Source organism: Anomaloglossus baeobatrachus, chromosome 6 (genome assembly GCF_048569485.1).
Source record: "Anomaloglossus baeobatrachus isolate aAnoBae1 chromosome 6, aAnoBae1.hap1, whole genome shotgun sequence".
In the NCBI taxonomy this organism is placed as follows: domain Eukaryota; kingdom Metazoa; phylum Chordata; class Amphibia; order Anura; family Aromobatidae; genus Anomaloglossus; species Anomaloglossus baeobatrachus.
This window is the reverse complement of record NC_134358.1, coordinates 481014877-481036638: the sequence shown is the minus strand read 5'-3', so window position 1 is coordinate 481036638 and position 21762 is coordinate 481014877. Positions and strand designations below refer to the sequence as shown.

At 43.5% G+C, this 21762-nt stretch overlaps 1 protein-coding gene across 2 annotated transcripts in view; it reads right to left on the bottom strand.

The window, feature by feature from the left end:
• AHR (aryl hydrocarbon receptor) overlaps positions 1 to 21762 on the bottom strand; it is a 178601-nt gene that overhangs the window by 133076 nt on the left and 23763 nt on the right. For both annotated transcript variants that reach the window (XM_075315371.1, XM_075315373.1), the window contains exon 2: positions 1999 to 2186. In XM_075315371.1, coding sequence (XP_075171486.1) covers positions 1999 to 2186 — 188 coding nt within the window. The remainder of the gene's footprint in view (positions 1 to 1998; positions 2187 to 21762) is intronic.

Below are 21762 nucleotides of genomic sequence, written 5' to 3'. Positions count from 1 at the left end.
AGCTGCACCAAACACATTCCCCCCCCCCCCCGAATGGGATAAAGCAAAGTTTAGACTTGGATACAATATCTCAGCTCCAAATCTTCTCCTTGTGGTATTTAAGACTGAAGTTCTTGCCGCTTTGCTCACAGATTCTGCTGAAGCATCTGCTAGGAATCTGGTCACCTTTTGAAGGAGAGGCAATAAGACCAGCAGGTCTTTTCTAGAGGAGCCACGACTGATATGATCTCCCAGTTTCTGCAACCAACGTAACAGGTCTCTTGTTATAAACGTGGAAACATTCACTTTCAGAGAAGTTGCAGATGTCTCCCAAGACTTCCTCAACAGGCTATCCATCTTTCAATCCAGCGGGTCCTTGAGCTGAGAGAGAGGATTTTTCAAACTGCAACATAGTTTTATTTGCTACCTTAAGCCATCTGGATATCTACTTTCGGAATCTCCGTCTAACATTTGGCTATGTCCTCATCTAATGTGAGTCTATCCTTCAGTTCTCCTGGGATGTTTAGATGTTTCTCTAGGAAATTCGTCTCATCCACAGTGATGCGGGCTTAGGTGCTACGGGAGGACGCTAGTCCGAAACCATGCAGCACTGCCCGCAGGGAGCAGAAAAATGGTACGGGATCCAACTGCAGGAGGAATGGGAGCAGCATACATGAGGAGGGGAGGGGGAAGGCAGAGCGACCGACCATTGGCTGCCCAGCTGCAGAAAGGTAAATAGTAAGAGAGTGTTTGCCGGACACAGCACCCCAGGAAACCTCTTCCTGCCCCTAGGGACAAAACCCCCCACTGAGGATGGAGGAAGGGGAGGGGCTATATAACCTCTGTTTTCTGTCCCCCAATTAGCATGGTGAGGCAACCCACTGTTATGGAGGAACTAAGAGAAAATATATTTTAAAGGGGTGGTCCAGCACATAAAAGTGCAAAATATACAACAACATAAAGTGGAGTGCCACTACAAAGTGTGGTTCTTGCTTGGAAAAATGAAACCAAGCATTGGTTACTGGGTCAGACAGTCACTCACATGGGTGACGTGGCCGTAAATAACTTTGGAAGTTCGATTCGCTGGCAGCAAACGAACCAAACCTCCACATGTCCGAACTTGACCCGAGGAGGTTCGGAATCACTGATTGGCAGTTTGAGTCTCTGCCCACATACAGCCAACCTTAAGCAGATCACTTTCGGGGAAGGGTGGGCGGTCATTTTCAATTTTGTTTGTTACACACATATGTGATCATGCAGTTGTTACCCCCAGTGTGCGGCATTCAAGCACTGCAAGCGTCTCGCACTGGGCTGAGCACAGAGTGTACCCGAGCACAGCGATGCTCATGCGAGCTAAGGTTCAAATCCGAACCCTGTTTTTTTTTTTAAGTTGGTGTTCGGTTCGAAAACTGAATCTCGGGTTTGCTCATCTCTAGCCGTAATGTGTCTCCATCAACCACACAGGAGTTTCTCCTGGCGAGAACCTCTGACTGTAAGGGGTTAGAGAGGATGGACCCGCAGAAATCACCGGGTGCACTCAAGGGACCATCGAAACAAACAACATTAGTAGTATGACAATTTTCTTTTGTTTAATGCAAAGCAATGATTTAAAAGACTGTATATACACGTTCTTGGACACACATGTTGTTCAGGGCTTCTGGCCTGGCACGTGCCAGCCATTACCACACTGGATTAAATAACACAATCACCAAGTCAAGTACAATCTCGAAAAGAAAATCCCTTAATAATCAATCATCCTTGCATGCAGACCATCTGCGAGCACCCTTAATAAGTAGCATGTTAATGGCCTAAAATTGTAAACAGTCCAGAACACATCTAACTTTTTGTTAAGCTTGAGATCTCACATACATATTATAACTAAGCTAAAAATAAAGCCTGCACCGGAAACGGTGACTCGACATCATCACCACCTACGATAATGGGCCCAAAGTCCACAACAAGGGCAGAAAATACATACAATATCCCGGTCAATAAAAGGAAATCACAATCGTATCTTACCTTCAAAAAAGCCCTTGGCCCTGAGATAGCTGACGCTGAGCCGCAGCACTGACAGCTTGTCAAGTTTAGATATGATTTCCTGTGGGAAGGGCAGAAGGCTGGCTAATCTGTCCAGCTCCGTGTTCAGGCGGTCTCGGTGCCTCTTCGAGGGGTTGGACTTAACCCCATCAGGAGCTGTTTGTTTCACTCTACGGAAAAAAACAAAAACAAATTAGAATCATAAAGTACAAAACACAAAACTGTAAACTGCAAGTTAAAATATCAGCACAGTGGGCATGTTTCAGATACCCAGGGACTAATAACTACAGAATGTTTGGTTTTCTCAATGCGGTGAAGGTCTAAAAAAGGAGTACAACAAAGGAGTTGTATTTCTCACCGCCCCTCCCGCCTCACCCCACAAAAAAGGCTCTAAATGTCATCCCTTCAGCTGCCAACAGATGACCGCCAAAGTCAATCACTGGTCACATGCTGTACCTCCTGGCATCATGGCTCAGTGCCGAACAGTGATGCCAATGCTACAACACGTGGCCACTAAGGCAAACAACAACAGAAACATCTGCAACAGTTCGGCAGGAGAATAAAGGGGCAATTAACATTATCTATTTTAATTTTTGTTCCAATATTTGGACAAGAGCTTTAACACGAATTACCAATTATGAAATGTGAGTGTGAATTAGGGCCAGAGTCGATAAATTGATAAGACCCTAAGGCTATGTTCGCACTGAGCGTTTTTCACGGCATTTTTGGTGCGTTTTTGTGCTCAAAACTGCATGACTTGGCTTCCCCAGCAAAGTCTATGACTTTTCATTTTTGCTGTCCGCACACAACTTTTTTTTAGCTGCGTTTTTGAGCTAAAAAAAATAAAATGAATAAAAAATGGACATGTCAATTCTTTCCTGCGTTTTTCACCCATGCAATGCATTGGAAAAACACAGCCAAAAATGCACCGAAACGCGGTTAAGGCTACATTCACACTTGAGTTGGACGGCTTCCGCAGCCTTAAGGAATTACGGTAACCGTTGCAGGAAACCGTTATATTCCTCAGACTTCTATTAGCTACGGATAGCAACGGATAGTCTTGCGTTGCATCCGCTGCACGACGCAGCGTCATTATTTTGACATTAACGTTTTTTGAGCAGCGAAATCCTACGGATTTCGCTGCGCATGCTCTCTCTGGCTCCCTGCACTCGTAACCAGGGTAAACATCGGGTTACTAAATAATGCGCTTTCCCTAGTGACCCAATATTTACCCTGGCTACGGGTGCAGGGAGCCTGACACTTCCCCGCTCGGCTCCCCCCCCTCCTGCACTTCACTCCACATGTACGCGCACACACACACACACACACACACACACACACACACACACACACACACACACACACGTCCCCAGCCTTGCATTCCTCGCTGCACGGACGTCCTCAGTGCCATGGTCCCGCTCGGCTCCACAAACCCCGCACTCAGTCCTCGCAATCCGCCCCCCTCACACATTCTCGGCGGCCAAACGATCAGCTGATCGACCGGCTGCTGTGAGCGATCAGCTGATCGTTCACAATAGTCTGCCGCTGGTAAAACGAAAAAAGAAAAACAATAAATAAAGATTCTGTTGTTTTGTACGATTCGTTGCATCCGTCACACAACGCAATGCTGCGGATGCCGTTCAACGCAAGTGTGAAAGTAGCCTAAAAACGTATGCGTTTTTACCACTGCATTTTGGCCGCAGGTGCGTTTTTTGCGGCCAAAAACGCAGCGTTTTTGAGACGTTCAAAAACGTCATAGTGCGCACATAGCCTTGTAGCTCAGTATGGCTTTGATTTGGTAGGACTTTTTCGGCGGGATGTTTAATCATACACTGTATTGCCAGCACTCTCTCTCGGGGGCACCGTTTGGCTGAACACCGGGCGTCTTCTACTCCGCAAAATAAAACCATAGCTGGCACCGCGGACTTATAGGCGGCATTTCATAAAACCAGAAAATATCATTTTAAAACTCCATTAAATTTTGACTATTGGAAAGGAACTAGTAGTGAACTCGGCACAACGGTGTGGCATATCTGTCATGGGATACACTGCAGCGCTGCACTCACACGCTTCCAGCCATGACACAGCAATCTGGTGTTTGAACAAAGATTAGTTATTCATGCTCTCACCTCTGTTAACAAAATAATGTCCTCCAAGGGAATGTGGCTAAAATGGGGGGGAATTCCGGGAGAAGAATAAATGCAACAGCTTTCCAGAATTGCAATTTCACAATTTAAGTTATCTGATAAAGGGGATGTTCACTACTTGGCCAACTCCTTCTCATTCCCTTTGTTTGCCATAAAAATTTATAAGCCTATACTCCCTCTAATGCGGCTGCATTTCCTGCGTCGTCTGAAGTCACTTTCCCAGGGCCAGTATGATATTGTTTTGATACGTGGATCCCCGACCAATCAGCGACAGCTTCCTTCACCCCGCCTTCAGACATTTCAGCAGGAAGTCAGCGCTGCACTTACATCCTGCTCAAATGTCCAAAGACAAGGAGAATAACGCTGGACACTAATTGAGCGCAAGTCTATCATACCAATGTCACGTGGGCTCCAGAAACACGGCTTCAGACATCGCTGGAACCGCGGCCGCACCGGAGGCGAATATGGGCCTATTTATTTTTACGGGGGCGAACAAGAAGGGGGGGTCGCCAAAGTAGTGAATATTCCCTTTAAAGACATCACCAAAAAAAAAAAAAAAAAAAAAAAAAAAAAAAGAGTTGACTGGCATGGCATGTTTAAACTCTCAGGCTATGTTCACATGCAGTATTTTTTGCTGCATTTTTTTTTCTGTAACCAAAACCTCCTCCCTTGGCAGTAAAGACGTTCAAAAGTGTTTTACACTTTTTTTATTTTTATTTTGCAGTTTTTCAGGTGCGGATTACATGTGTGCTTTGTCTAAAGTACGTGTTTAATAAAATTAGTTTTACTAACTAAAAAGAGTCTTCCACGAAGTTGCATTTTTGCAGCTTTTCTTTTCTGCTTTCAATGGTTGAAAAGAAATGCTGCAAAAATGCCGAAAGAATGAACATGCTGTAGATTTTAAAAACGCTGCAGTTTTTCAATTTAGTCAGGAAAAAAAAAAAGCAAGAAAGTTCATGAGATTTCTGAAATATCAGTTTTTGTTGGTGCTATAAAAAGCAACTTTTAATTTACATAAAAAAAAACTACAAAAAGACAGTGTGTGAACATAGCTATACTGTTTTGCTGGTTTAAAGGCTGAAAACTGCAAATTGCCTCTTCAGAAGGAGGACTTGAACTCTAGCGCCACCTACTGGAAGTTGCAATCCTAAAAGTTAATATCGACCCTTACCATATGACTTAAAGAGAACCTGTCATGTGGAAAATGCTATGAACCTGCAGATATGGAGTTAATCTGCAGATTAATAGAATTCTGAACCTGCCCGGCACCTGCACATTAAATCCGGTCGTCGGGAGGAAATGGACTTTAATCCCCCTGGCAATGTTCAGATTTCAGTCATGGGGTGGAGCCAGCGCAGGTTCAGTAACTGCTCAGTGTATGGAGAGCGGCAAATATAACCCCCCCCTCCCGCACTGACTAACAGTCACTCAGCATTAGAACCAGCTGCCAGTCAGTGTGTGTGTGTGTGGGGGGGTTACAGCCGTCACTCTCCATACAAGAGCAGTGACTGAACGAGCATTGGCGCCGCCCCCGTGACTGACACCCAAATGCTGCTGGGAGGATTAAAGTTCATTTACTCCCAGCAGCGGGGTTTAAGGTGCAGGCGCCGGGCAGGTTCAGAATGCTATTAACCCCATATCTGCAGGTCCATAACATTTTTCCACGTCACAGGTTCCATTTAAGATAAAAGCCAAACCAGAATCTCTACAGACAGTGTTTCTGGGAGGTGGGGTGAGAGATCTGGTTTGGTTGTATGAGAGGCTGGGGTCTAAAGAGTAACATCTCTCCTCGTGGAGAGTGACATGCCTGTGTAAGGAGACTTGTACGCCATGCAATGCTCCTCTGGGAAATTACATATTCAAATTGCCTCTTCTTAGATACTAGTACACATAGGAGCATGGCTCCCCCTTTTTCGGCTATGCATCTTTTGTAACTAGCTTTCCACAGACTGGTGTGTAAGCTGTTACGTCTGGATCCTGCTTTCCTCCTTCTATTTTGAGGACTCTGGGCACGTAGTGTGGTGAACTACCACAGGTAGAATCATCCTCACCGGGTACACCTTGTCGTGAAGTGATTGTTTTTACACTCTTTTGATCTAAATTAAGCTGGGTTCACACTAAACGACAGCGACAACGACGTCGCTGTTACGTCACCATTTTCGGTGACGTAACAGCGACCTTGTAAGTCGCTGTTATGATCGCTGCTTAGCTGTCAAACACAGCAGAAGCAGCGATCATAAGGTCGCTGTGCTACATGTTCAGAGAGCAGGGAGCCGCGCTTAGCGCTGGCTCCTTGCTCTCCTGCAGCACACATCGGGTTAATTAACCCGATGTGTGCTGCAGCTACATGTCACAGTTCAGAGAGCAGGGAGCCGCGCTTAGCGCTGGCTCCTTGCTCTCCTGCAGCACACATCGGGTTAATTAACCCGATGTGTGCTGCAGCTACATGTCACAGTTCAGAGAGCAGGGAGCCGCGCGCACTGCTTAGCGCTGGCTCCTTGCTCTCCTTGCTACAGTATACATCGGGTTAATTACCCGATGCATACTGCAGCCACATGTCACAGTGCAGGAGCCGGCACTGGCAGCAAGGGCGGCGGAGGCTGGTAACCAGCGTAAACATCGGGTAACCAGGGAAAGGTCTTCCCTTGGTTACCCGATGTTTACGCTGGTTACAGCTTACCGCAGCTGCCAGTGCCGGCTCCTGCTCGCTTCATTTCGTCGCTCTCTCGCTGTCACACACAGCGATGTGTGTGTCACAGCGGGAGAGTGACGACCAAAAAATGAAGCTGGACATTCAGCAACGACCGGCGACCTCACAGCAGGGGCCAGGTCGTTGCTGGATGTCACACACAGCGACAGCGACGGGACGTCGCTGCAACGTCACAGAAAATGGTGACGTAGCAGCGACGTCGTTGTCGTTGTCGCTGTGTGTGACACCAGCTTTAGAGTCAGGCAAGCACACCATGCTATTTACATGTACTGCTTCTATTGACTTACTGCAGGGTATTTGCTCTTTTGTTTTTATCCTAGGCTCCTTCAGAGAAACTGGCTATAACAACATTATATTAGCACGTAGAGTGCATCTTGGGAGTTATGGATCTTGGATAATATTCCAATTCATGATTTATGGTTCATACAGATGAAATCTACAATTATTGCACAGCTCTGTTCAATGAGCGGCTGCCGAGTTCTGCAGATCTGCTGAGCTGTGCTAGTCCAGCTTCACCCAATGCCTACAACCTGTCCCCACCGGAGCCAGTAACGCAAAATCGGTGAGACCGCTCGGTGTCAGACCCCCATCGATCCGATAATGAGGACCTCCCCTAAAGATAGGCCAACAATATTATAAACCAGGACTATCCTTTAAGCAGTGTCAGTATTACCACATCCCCATATGTTTGCTCACAAGAACAAAATTAGGATTAGAAAAGGGCGCTGTTAGTGCAAGAAAAGTCGGGAAAATATGTACATCACAGGATGCACAGACATGATATGCAAATGATGAAAAAAGAAAAAAATTCAAAAAACATCTTGACCTATTTAGTACAGAGAAGAACCCGGGCTCACACACCTTGGTTGCTATTAATGAGGGTATAAATGGCTGTCCGAGGAAAGTTCTACCACACTGAATGCGCAAATCATCAATATCCGCTGCCAGCAGCTCTACTTGCAATTGCTGACCAATGATATTCCAGATATGTAATGGAAGACAAGTCTGGAGATGCTGCAGGCCATGGTAACACAAGTTAGGCCACGCAGGCTGCTCACAGCAGCACGAGCAACATATGGCCTGGAGTTGTGTTTAAAAATGTCCGCACCTTTGGTTCCACAACTAAAACAATGTAATGGTGAGACATTCGTGAACCGGGAATGCAGACTGGTGGAGTCCGGCTGCCATACATAATGCCCCTTCACAACATAATTCCGGGAGCAGGACCAGTGTGACGTTCCCTCATGAAAGCCTCTTCGTTGACCTCATGCCATTGCCACCGCTCTCAAAGGCTATCATGATGCAAAGCAACATGGCAATGGTGGTCTGATTTTTTTTTTTGCAGCAATCACTCATGCTTTTGTCTTTAATGCAATGGTAGCCGGAGATTGGTCTGGAGACCACATGGGCCGCTCCATGAAGAGGCCATCACACTGAGGCTACTGTAATTATGGTGGCGTAATGTACAAAAGATGGACCCCTTTTGTCTTCATTCCAGGCACAGGAACAGTTCCCCATTACACTGATTTGGATGTTGAATTATTGGTACTTTTTTATTTTTTTTTTTTTAAAAAAAGGTGTACCATAAGCAGTTTTTCATCACAACACCACCAGCCCACATGCTGTTCTGGAGACCATGTGGACAATGCCCTAAAGAGGTCTTCATGAGGGCACATGAAAGGGTAGACTGAGCCCATTTTAAACATAACAGTGAGCAGAATGTGTGGCTTAGGCCGGAGTTCCGCTTGCGTGCGTATCACTCGTGCGAGTCTCGAATCGGCATCACGCGACACGGCCTGACGCTCTCCGGACACGAACATCTCAGCCCAGGCTACTACACAGTGAACGACAACTGTACAGGTCACCATCTCCATCCGTCTGCCAATGTAGCTGATAACAGCCGACTAGTGGTGGTGCTGGGTGTCAGACTACACAGATATGATGGCGAGGACCTATTCTCAGGAGAGGTCATCAACGTCTTATGCTCGGACAACAGAAAATGTTCAAAAACAGTTATCAAAATGGTGTATAGAAAAATTTTTTTTTGCAAATTTCAAGGAGTAGGGGGCACTTTTCCCTACTGGGATCTCCACCAGCAACAGAGAAATATGCCAAAATTGAGGACAAAGAATTGCTCTACAAACGGGATCAACCAGTGGATAGAATGAAATATAAATAAATTTTATTGGTACAAAAAGTTTATGCATACACAAAAATAACACACAAAAGTGATTAATTCAAAACAATTTCAAAGTCAAATGGACTATCACAAAACACCCCATGTCTGAACCAATGATGGGGTACTAATACAGAGATCCTTATTCACAATACAAAGAAATGCACCAAAAGTAATATGTTGTAACACAGCTAATAATGTAAAAGCCGTGCACAATGCATACTTCAAATAGGAGCTAGATGGTGCTAATAAAATAACATTGCCATATCTGGCACCACCATCTAGTCCCCAATTCTTAAGCCCAGCTAAATGGTAGCAAAAAAGACCCTATAATAAGGGAAATAGCAAAACCAGTACAACACTAAATACATACGGACCACATCCAAATCAGAGCTATCCAAAAAGGTATATAAAACATGCTACCTAAGATCGTATAGTACAACCTGCTGGGAGACAAAGAGGGGTAGAAGGTGTAAAAGCCAAGGATCAATGCATACATGGGGTGTTCCCACGCGTTTCGCCACTGGATGTGGCTTCCTCAAGGGCCAGAAGAACCAATAAAATTTATTTATATTGTATTCTGTCCACTGGTTGATCCCGTTTGTACAGCAATTCTTTCTCCTCAATTTTGGAAAAAAAAAATTGGTAGCAATAAAAATGTCACTATGTCCTGAAAAGAATGTGGCCCCCAAATTATTTTTTTTCTATGTGCGGCCCTTATACCCAGCGGAGTTTGAGACCCCTGATCTAATAGACCTATTGTAATTGTATTTATCAGAGAACATACTGATGAATCCTCTCCAGTGTCGAGGTTCGAGCTATGGAAATATACATTCAGTAATTGCAGAAATCTTAGCAACTGCTCCATCACAGCAGAGGCCGATGCCCTGACGACTAGAAAATGCATATTCCCTCAAGACAATGCATATAGCAACATGAAATCCTCAAGTGTACAGTGTCATTTACAGAGCGATACATTGGTACCCGGCATCAATGTATACCAAGTGAATAGTGCAAGGATACTTTTATTCACCCACAAAGCTGCTTTTAAGCTCTCGCCAGTGTGTACATACAATTGAAACCAGAAGTTTCCATCTACTATCTATAAAGACACATATGCATGTTTTTCTCACTGTCTGACATGTAATCACAGTAAACCTAAACGTTTCGGATAGTCTTCCACAAAATTTTCACAATAGTTGGTAGGAATGGGACTATTCCTGCTGACAGAACTGGTGTAACTGAGCCACGTCTGTAGGTCGCCTTACTCGCACCGACCTTTTCAGCTTTGCCCATAAATTTTCAATAGGATTGAGATCAGAGCTTTGTGATGGCCACTCCAAAACATTGACTTTGTTATCCTTAAGCCACTTTGTAAGGCTATCAGTTTTTTTCTTAGATCACAGGGTCATGCCTTCTGATTGAGCTCTCCTGCTCTTCAGCCTTATGAGATATTAATTCTCCATGTGAACGGTTCCTATCTGCCCATAAATTGTAGGGGGGGGGTTTTAACCCAAAGAGAGGCATTAGTTTGATAGGGACCCAACAAAAAGAGGTCGCCTTGCTGTTGGCTGTTGGGCTCACAGAAAACTGGCCATGTTTGTGTGCGAATTATCTTATTTTTTACATATTTTTTATAGCAGTAATGCATGTCTATATTCCCATATTCATTGTTACATATATCTTTGCACGTCAGAGTACAACTGTCTCCTTTTTGTTAGCTGATTAAGTGACATCATTGGAATCAGGGTCTCTGTGTCTATATTATGCTGCTCTCAGATGGGGGAGCAAAAACCTGGTGACAGATTCCCTCTAATCCCCATATACCGCATATGGCTGTTGGCTGTACCATTGTGCGGCCATCTTGTCTGTCTCTCCCATTAACAGTAGCACTCATACAATCAAGTGTATGCTCTTGCTCATTTTTAGAGATGAGTGAACCCATTTAAGTTCGGTTCGGCAGATTTAGCGGGACTTTAGATGAAGTTTGGTTTTGGACCCGGACTTGACCTGAACCCCAATGGAAGTCACTGATTGCGCAGTTTGGGTCTCCGCTCACATGTAGCCAGCAAAAAAACAGAACACTTCCGGGGGCAGGGTTTTTCCCCTTTTTTTCCTGTTTGTACACGCTACTTCTGATCATGTTGTTGTTACCCCCAGTGCGAGCCGTTCAATCACTGCACATAGCTCGCACTGGGCTGAGCACCGAGCGTACCCGAGCACAGCGATGATTGCCCGAGTGGTGATCATACGTAAAAACACCCAAACTTTGAACCCAAATTCTGGTAAAAACACCGAACCTCGAGTTCACTCATCTCTACTCATTTTGTATTTTTTGATCCAAATTGATTGGGTTTTTTAGGTTTCAGTTGTGCAAACAAAAACAAACCTGGAAAAACAGATGCAAACTGACATAAATTTATGCATCAGCTTCTATTTTCAGGAGTTCTGAAGAATATACAACCAAACCTGCCTAACCCAATAACACTACAACACACTGATGATCACACACATTTGGTTCTGCATGTATCTCCTGTCACGGCCTGGTCTATGGAGGAGGGGGGAGGACTCCAGTTCTTCCACGACTTAAGGGTGCTTTACACGCTGCGACATCGCTAGCGATTGCTAGCGATGTCGCGAGTGATAGCACCCACCCCCATCGTACGTGCGACATGTGGGGATTGCTGCGATACGGCAGCGTCACACGCACATACCTGTTCTGCGACGTCGCTGTTGATGCCGAACAATCCCTCCTTCAAGGGCGAGGTGCGTTCGTCGTCACAAAACGGCCATCCAATAGCTGAGGAGGGGCGGAGATGAGCAGCCGATACATGCCGCCCACCTCCTTCCTTACTCATTGCCGGTGGACGCGGGTAAGGAGATGTCTGTTGCTCCTGCGGTGTCACACATAGCGATGTGTGATGCCGCAGGAACAACAAACAACCTCGCTACTGAGCAAACAACGATTTTTGGTAAATGAACGACATGTCAAAGACCAACGATTTTTGCCTCTTTTGTGATCGTTTAAGGTCGCTCATAGGCGTTACATGCTGCGATGTCGCTAATGACGCCGGATGTGCGTCACAAACACCGTGACCCTGACGATATATCTTAGCGATGTCGCTGCGTGTAAATGGCCCTTTACTGTTAAATTATGGACATTTTTTGTGACCAAAAGTTTCCATTCATCGCAGCTGCCACAAATGCACCCACAGCAATGCCATATACACACAATGGAAGGGTGAGCGTGTGTCTATATTTTAGCCCCAATGCCCAAGGGGTGGGAAAGGGGATCCAAAAAATAAAAATATCACTTCAATATACTTTATGAACTTTGAAGCAATAAAACCTAAAGGCCCAGTTACATAGGCTGATCACATGGTAGGCTCGCTCATCAGGTCCTTACAATTTTAATGTCGCTTTCAATACATAGAAAAAAAAACATGAAACAACAACACACTCCACTATCATCATTGTCCACAGAACATCTCCATGCATAAATACAGCATATACTACAACAAGGAGCAAATTGTATGGCGGCTAAACGATTATTAACCCCTGAGCTAGTTTTCAACTTTTTGACCAGGCCAATTTTTCAATTCTGACCAGTGACCCCTCAAGGAATTTATCTAGATCAATGGTTCCCAAATTCCAGTCCTCACGGCCCCCAACAGGTCATGTTTTCAGTATGTCCTTAATATTGCACAGGTGATGCCTTGATAATTATTCCATCACCTGTTCAATAGTAAGGAAATCCTGAAAACATGACTTGTTGGGGGCCATGAGGACTGGAGTTTGGGAAACACTGATCTAGATGTTTGATGAGCACCTTGAACCCCCAAGGTGCTTCACAAAATGTTATACCATTTAGCCGTGAAAATGAAAACACAATTACCCCAGAAATTTTTCATTTTCAAAGGGATAACCGTAGACAATGAACCATACAATTTGTTGTGCAATTTCTCAGGAGTTCGCCAATACCCTATATGTGGTCAAAAACTACTTTTGAGGGACAAAGCAAAATAAAGAAGGGAAGGAGCGCCATATCGGTTTTGTTGGAATGATTTGGGATGTCATGTCACATTGGCAGAGCCCCTGAGGTGACAGAACCCCTATAAGTGACCCCATTTTACAAAGTACACCACTCAAGCGATCATATTAATACACAGGTTTATCACAGACTTTTATACCATTTGGCGGTGAATACAAAACAAAATACTTTAACCACAAAAAAATTTGTTTTAGGCCTACATTTTATATTTTCATATGGGAAAATAGGTAAAAATCATAAAATGGCACCAAAATTTGTCCCATAATTTCTACCGAACGTGTGACAATTTCTGCAGTACAGTACTGCTTAGCCACACGGTGAGACTTGCGAGGGAAGAGCGCTATTTGACTCTTGGAACACAGTTTCTCACGGGCTCTATATATTGAGTCTGAAGACTAGTCTAAGTGCCAGAAGAGCAGAACTCCCCTCCCCCAAGTAACCCTACTTCTGGAAATTACACCCCTCTGGGAATTTATCTACAGGTGTAATGTCAGTTTTCTCTCCAGGGCCGTTTTCCAGAAACAAGCAGCAAAGGATGTTGCTGAGTGAAAATTGAAAATGTGCCCATACATTGTGCCCAGCTTGTGCCTCTGAAGACACGTACCTGTAAATTACGCGGGCTCCTCTCAATACAGTAATACCAAACACTGACAATATACTTGATTTAGGGACACTATGGGGCTCAGAAGGAAGGGGGTCATTTGGAAAAGCAGATTTTGCTGGGTTTCTTTTGGAGGAGCCATAGTGCTTTTCAGAGCCTTTGATTTACCAGTAATGTGAAAAACCCCTATTTTTCCATTGACAGATGACCAACTTCAGTGGGGACTTTTTTTTTTGTGCATTTAGCTGAAGCTTTTATTTGAAACAGTTACATAAAATTTGGGATCACATTTATCCTGTGCTCTACGCTGAGAACATACATCGGGGGTTTCCAACAATCTCCGAATGACATAATTCAGTTGACACCTCCAAGGGATCAATTCACTATAGTGAGGCAACAGAATTACTGTAGCCTCTGGTCGGTGGAGTCTGTCTTCTTAGGAGTGCATAAAGCTGTTGCTGATTGCGTTTTTAAACACGCTTAAAAAGATGGACACCGCCAGATTATAGGCCAGAGAGAGTCCAAAATGACTCCCTCTGCCTCATCATAAATAATCTTTCGTCAGGGGCATTTTCTCAATCATGTATCTCAGAGATTTAAACGTAACTCTGGTGTAAGCGTTCAGCGTAGAGCGCAGGATAAATGTGAGCTGAGCCTTACTGCAATCTTTGAGAGGAAAAATGACCAAATCAACAACTAGTCAAGAATTGCTTGTATTTATATTTTACACTGTTCACGGTGCGGTATAAGTTATTAGAGGACTTTATTCTCTGGGTTGGTGTGATTTCAGCTATATCAGATTTATATATTTTTTTTATGTTTGGCTACCATCATACACTAAAAAATGCATTTATTACAAAAGGAAAACTTTTGTATTGACATATTTTGAGAGCTATAATTTTTCTATATCTCGGACAACAGGTGAGGGCTTGTTTTAAGCAGAAGTTAATTTTTTGTATTGGAACTATTTTCAGGCACAATTATTTTGATCTCTTTCTATTCCAATTTATGGGAGGCAAAATAAACATGAAACAGCAACTCAGGATTTTATTTTATTTAAATCATTCACCATGTGGAAAAGTTGATAGGACGGCCTTATTTCAAGGGTCTGTACAATTGTAGCTATATCATATTTATATATTTTTTTATGTTTTGCCGCTTTTACACAAAAACATTTTTTATATACAAATATATTATGCAATATATATTGAATAATAATTGATATCTATATTCAAAGAGCTATAGTTTCTTTTTTCTTCCCCTCGTACTGAGCTGAGGCTTATTTTTTGCGGGACAAGATGATGTTTCAAGCAATACCAAATCTGTGTACTTTTTTTGTTTTGTTTTTACATAACTATGGATCTATTGGTATATATTTTTTTTTCTTATTTTGTGACTTTTTTTTTTTTTTTAAATACTTTTTATCATTTTTTTTCCACTTTTTTACTTTGTTCCTATATAGGAGTTTAACTTTGATTTACTCTGTCATTGGTATAATGTATGGCAATATACCTGCAATGCAATACATTACACTTGTCAGTGGGACACTGACAGAACGACTTTTAGACTATGCTCCTGGCATGGCCAAGCAGGCCACCCTAGCCAGAAAACCCAGAGGTCAATATTTGATGTCGGGTTGCATGGTAACAATCGGACACCCGATATTACATTGCAGGGGTTTGCCGTTCGTGTGGGAGAGATGGCACACTGTCTCAGCCTCTCAAATGCAGTGATCGCAGTTGATTGCAGCATATAGGGGGCTAAACAGCCAGGGGCAGCCGAGTTCTCGGTGCCGTTAGTGCCAGCACAGACTGTGTGCCAGCATGATCGCCATGACATACCTACCGTATATGTCATCAGCTGGAAACGCTTCTTTCGCCTTCTGTGTTGATCCTTCATTCAAGTCAGGAGTAAAATTTGTATGCAATGAAGACAGAGTTCCCCATTACTAAGATAGCAGACAGTGGGTGCTTTTAAAATTCTAATGAGGGGCAGGAGCTAGAGGCGACACAAGCTATAGCTCTCTATAGAGTGTAGCAACATCTGCCATCTCACTGATCGGAAAGTCTGTCCTCACTAAAGACCCAGCATACCTGTGAATTCTAGGAATCAGGAGGGGAAAGAAGCAGACTTCTCTGATAAGACATTACAAACTTTCTTATATTCACTTGTATTATTGATTTATGAAGTAAAAATTAAGACAACCGTTAAGGGTGCTTTACACGCTGCGACATCGCTAGCGATGTCACAAGCGATAGCAGCCGCCCCCGTCGTTCGTGCGACATGAGGTGATCGCAGTCATAGCGAAAAATATCGCTACGGCAGCGTCACACGCACATACCTTGTCAGCGATGTCGCTGTTGCTGCCGAACAATCCCTCCTTCAAGGGGGAGAAGTGTTCGGCGTTACAGCAGGGTCACAAAACGTCCGTTCAATAGAAGAGGAGGGGAGAAGATGAGCAGCTGGAACATGCCGCCCACCTCCTTCCTTCCTCCTTTCCGATGGACGCAGGTAAGGAGATGTTCGTCGTTCCTGCGGTGTCACACACAGTGATGTGTGGTGCCGCAGGAACGACGAACAACCTGCGGCATGCACAATCAACGATATTATGAAAAGGTGAGACGTGTCAACGATCAACAATTTGACGTTTTTGCGATCTTTGATTGTCGCTCCTAGCTGTCACACGCTGCAATGTCACAAACGACGCCGGATGTGCATCACTAACGACGTGACCCCAACGATATATCGTTAGCGATGTCGCTGCATATAAATCACCCTCTACTCTAATACAGGCCTGCACAACATATAGCCCGGGGGTTGCCCGCGGCCTACCAAACTGTCTACTGCGACCCATGGACCTGTCTGGCGGACGCCACTCCCTGCTTTCCATGTTCAAATGTATTCACATCTTTCAGACACGAATACCTTTGAGCACTGTGCCGCCAGGACTGGTGCAGAGGAGTAGATGAGCTAACATTATTCCTGGCCTCTCTGTGTGGCAGCGTGATAAGGTAAGTACTCTGTGACCTCATCACACTGCTGCTGCCACCTCAGCACGGAAGCACAAAGGCAGCAGAGAGAGCAGGCAAAAGTAAGCACTTTACCAAGGAGCCAAAGAGTAAATGCCATATTGTGGGTGTGGGGAGTGGTGTAATGTTACTGTGAGGGCATACACTAGACAAATGTGAAAAAGGGCACCATTTTGCCTTGATGGGGTACTTTGTGTGTATGCTGCCTGTGGAAGGTAGTGCGTGTGTGTAATATATATAGCTACACACATATACATGCATGCATATAATATATATATATATTATATACACACATACACACACATGTATCTTGTGCAGGTAGCACAGCAGTTATTTAATACGGGGGATATTTTTATTTATTGAGCTTTATAATTCTAAATATTTTATACTTTTTTTTCTTTTTTTTTTGTTAAAAAAGGGCACTGACAGGAAGTGCTGATGAAGAGCGAAGTCTCCAGAGGCCAGCTCTATGCATGAATGGTCATAATGGCGTCTGTACTACATGGAGACAAAAGGCATGGGAACAACTCCAAACAGAGACGATGTCATCTATAAAGTTACCTGGATGTAAATGTTTGTGATTTTTCCTGCATCTCATCAGCCCTGTGTTTTGTGTATGGTCCACAGTCTGATGATGATTGTTAACTCCCAGTATCTCTATACCATTGTTGAAGGCATTGCAATTGATCCCTGTACCAAGCTTTGTGATTTGTTCATGTACTGACTGTGGCTCTGGCGCTGCGTTCATGTACATGTACATGTTCATGTACAGTGGTTCTAACCTTGTACACGAGGCAACCTAAAATTCACTTCATGGCTGTTAAAACTTAAAAATTCGCAAAAACGTAGTTTTGAGATTATGGGGAGGATTTGGTGAAATTCAACTCCAAAAACTCAGTGCAAGTCAGCGTATGTTCACACTTTTTTTTTTTTTTAAGCAGAAACTAAAAGTATAGTAGAGTATAATCTCTACAAATGCTCAAAACTTAGTTCTGGTGATGCATTAATCTACCCATGGTGGGTCTTGCGATGCATTCATACAAGTATCGCTTTTTAATTTTTTGTGACCCATGGGATTGGTTCAGTTAGGCAATGCTGCCCTTGGACCAAAGGAGGTGTTGTGCATCCCTGCTTACTAGAAGTCCCAGAAATTTCGAGCTCTCTGGGTTCCAAAAGGTAGAAATGTTAAATGACCCCTCTCTGGGACTTCTAGTGTTAATACAATAATTCTATCCTACCCAGTTTACATCGACTTGGGCAAAAGGACCTTCAAACTCACGTAGATTGACAAGTTATGTCGTCATTAATCCTGCGTAAAGTGTAAGAAACCAGACAAGAACAAAATACCTTGTTGTTATTATTCTTTCGCAATCAGTTCTAGTAGAATTTAATCCAGAGGCTCGTCGCTTACAGACCAGTACATGGTTGGTGCTAATTATCCACACTCTACAGAACAATCTGTGCCCTCAATTAACTGACCTAATTTATTCTGTACACTTTTTTTTTTATTTACTTTCTTCATCCAAGAGTACTTTAAGGACAGTGAAAACTGGCTAGAGAGCGAGAGGTAACGAAGCGAAAACTTAATTAGAGATGAAAAGGCCTACTGATAAGAACAAGCCATCGCAAATGCAGCCATTTATGGTCTTTGAAGTGCAAAGGCCTTTTCTTAATTTTTGAACTTTAATTATCGTGTTTCATAGTTTATTCAGAATCAGGTCTTGAATCAAACAAATGCGCCGAGTCTCCATCTCCAGCTGACGTGCAAGTTGCACGTGACAACCAGATGCCCATCTGAGCGAGGTCAAGAGTCCTGGAAATACCCCATCCAACTCACGTAGGGGAACAAACTATAACCAAATCACCAAATTCAGAAGACATTACTTTCAGACATCTGCATTGACCTCAATGTAACAGTTCAAAAAACCTAAACTGTACAAAAAGTGAACATATCTATGTGGGCAATTATAGAAGAAAGTGGATAGACATGCTGGAGGTGTTCCATATTGTGCCCTACTGGTACCAGTGATTTCCAAATATTAATGAAGCCTGGTACCAACATTTTACCCATCAAACTGGCATTCCACATACTGGCAGGAGCCATGTAACTTGGTCATTAATGCTCTTGTCTGAGGGCAAAGGAGCTACAAATACATTTTAACTATGAAATCAACAAGGATGTCTTTATTTCCAATCCCCACTATTAGACCAGAGTTTCACTTGCGTATGACTCGTGCGAGTCTCGCATTGCATCACCCGACACGGCCGCACACTCTCCGGACAGGAGCTTCTAAGCTGCATAGAAATACATAGAAATGTGCAGCCGTGCCGGGTGATACCGGTGCGAGACTCGCATGAGTCAGACGCAAGTGAAACTCTGGCCTTAATCCCAGCATCCAACTTCTGTGCCCAAAATACTGGTAAAGAGCCTCCCTCTTTCCGCACGTGATAAAGGTTCTGACTGGCTCAATTCATTATCAAAGCCAGACAGCCATTGCTGACGGAGATACAAAACGAGCCAAATCTGATTTTATTTTCTGTCCGATTCTGCCCAATTAGCATGTTTTATAACATAGCCACCATGTGTATGGCAGTATTTACATACAGAAAAATACTGGAACGGGCTCGTCAGGCAATTTCCAGAGTCTATATATAGTGTACAGGACTATAGATGTACAGGACTATAGATTACATTACAGAAGTAAGTGTAACAGGGGTGTACAGTAGGAACAGGGGCTCCTAGGCTGACCCTAAGACTGGGGCTCCTAGGCTGACCCCAAGACTGGGGCCCCTGTGCTGTCCTTACCTCGAAGGTAGCCTTGATGGTAGCCAAGTTAGAGCCTCCAACATGACCCTGTCTCCTGTCCAAGCCCTGATACTACTTCCGCCCCACAAAACATCACAGACAAGAGTAACCGAAAACTTGTGTACACTACACTCAAACACAAAGGAGAGACAATATATGAGCTAGGGAGTACCATAAAAGGGGTAACAAATAAAAACACAACTTGCGGAATCACACACCACGCTGAACCGCAAACTGAAGATCATAATGAACGGGATAGCCACAGGAGCCAGGAAGCGCTATATCCAGAACCTTATAAAGGGTGAGGGCAGCTGGTGGTGATCAGCCGCCTGGGCTCCCAGCAGATGATTAACAGGAATTAACTCCTGCTGTACTGGAGAGCAGTGAAACCAAAACCAGTCGACGCTCAATACAGGCTGTGCAACTAAATGATCCCAGGCAGTCTATCAGAGTTTGTAGTGTGAACAGAGTCCAACGCCACCATGATGTCCAAGGCTGAACACCGCAAAACATTAAGCCTCAGAAAACAAAACCCATTGCCCTTGGGTGGTTTGTATAGGAGAATACTTATCGGACCTCATTCCTCAGAATTTCCTCACAGTTAATCAGTCCTTTATGTCCAGATCAACCTCAGTTCAGATATATTTTACTACAGCAGTGATGCCAACCGTATCCTGCCAGTCAGATGGTATCCTTGCAGAGGGGCAGTAGTGTGTGTGTCCAACATGCCGTCTTGTGATCATGGAGGTCCACACAAGCACAACTCGTTCACAGAAGCAGATGACTGTTCTGCTGGTCAATTTCCAGACATTCACATCCGAGTAACAAGCCATATACGTGGTTGGGTGAAGAAGTAGCGTAACTTAGGATCCATAGTCAATGCAAAAAAATAAATAAATAGAAAACCATATATTGGGCAACCAATGTCACAGACATTCAGAAGATCATAACAGACCTAAGAAAATGGACTCCAGAAGGTGTCCGTCACAAAACATGTTGATGTGTAAAGGATGTATAGTAATATTGCTTAACTTGAAGCTATACAGAGTCAGCTGTGGAAGAACAGAAGGCGACAGATAAACAGCAGCGAGATGGCTACTGGCTGTGAGCGTAGCCGGCCAGAGGAACATCCAGCATCCCCTGTAATTGGTAATTTCGTCATTCGTCCACAATCCATCTTCCTGTTGTGTTTCAGGCTGAACCATCCCTTCTTTCTTACTGTAAGATATACACATTGTGCACGTTTCACATCGGTGTCAGCGGTTCTGTACTGACCATTCGCTATAGATTCAGTCAATTTTGCAGAGATTAATAGTGCTGCTCGCAGGTCTACTTTTCCCATCAAAATGAGGGACAACATGCTGGAACTCGCAGCACCCCATCACAGACAACCAGGATCCATCGAGAGGGCGGAAGCCATTATATGATGGAAATGGCAGAGAATCATAGTGTATGTTGTTAGTATTGGAAGAAAAAAAGATCGCTTTTATATATGACAAGAATAAAACAGTATGGTGCGACTGGAAATGCCACCGATTGTGTCCTGCATGTGCCCAAAATATCTGGTAAGAGGGACGCCATCAGCATGACGGGTAAAGAGCCGCGTGGTGAGAGTCAGGAAAATTCTACTTTAGTGGGGTAAAACATAATTAAGGGTTAACAATTAAAAACACACACCTACAAATTAAAAATAAAATAATAAAAACACAAAAATAAAAAAATTAGGCATCCACAGGTTAACAACCCAAAAACATAAGGCCCTCTGATAAATGTCTGAAGTCACATATAAACTAAAAACAAGAAGGAAAAAAAAAAAAAAAAAAAAAAGTTTAGGCATCCACGGGTTAATTACAGACAACATTACCCAAAAACATGAGGCCCTCTGATAAAGGTCTAAGGTTGCTAACAGACTCCTAAGACTTTCCCAGAAAATGTTTTAAAATGGCTCCAATAGAGAAAAGAAATTAGGATCCTCAAGATTTGGAAGAAACATTAATTTCTGTTTTTACGCATTGAAGACAGTTTAGAAAAATGTTAAAAATCTGCAAAATTAAAAAAAAAATATAAAAATAAAAATTGTGAAAAAAATATTTATCAATGTACACAGGATACATTTGACAAAATAAACTTGCAATAAATCATCTTCAAAACATGTAAAATATGTTTTTTGAAAGGAAAAAAGAAAAGTGTAACAAAGTCAAAATCGAAAAGCGACAGAACCTTGTT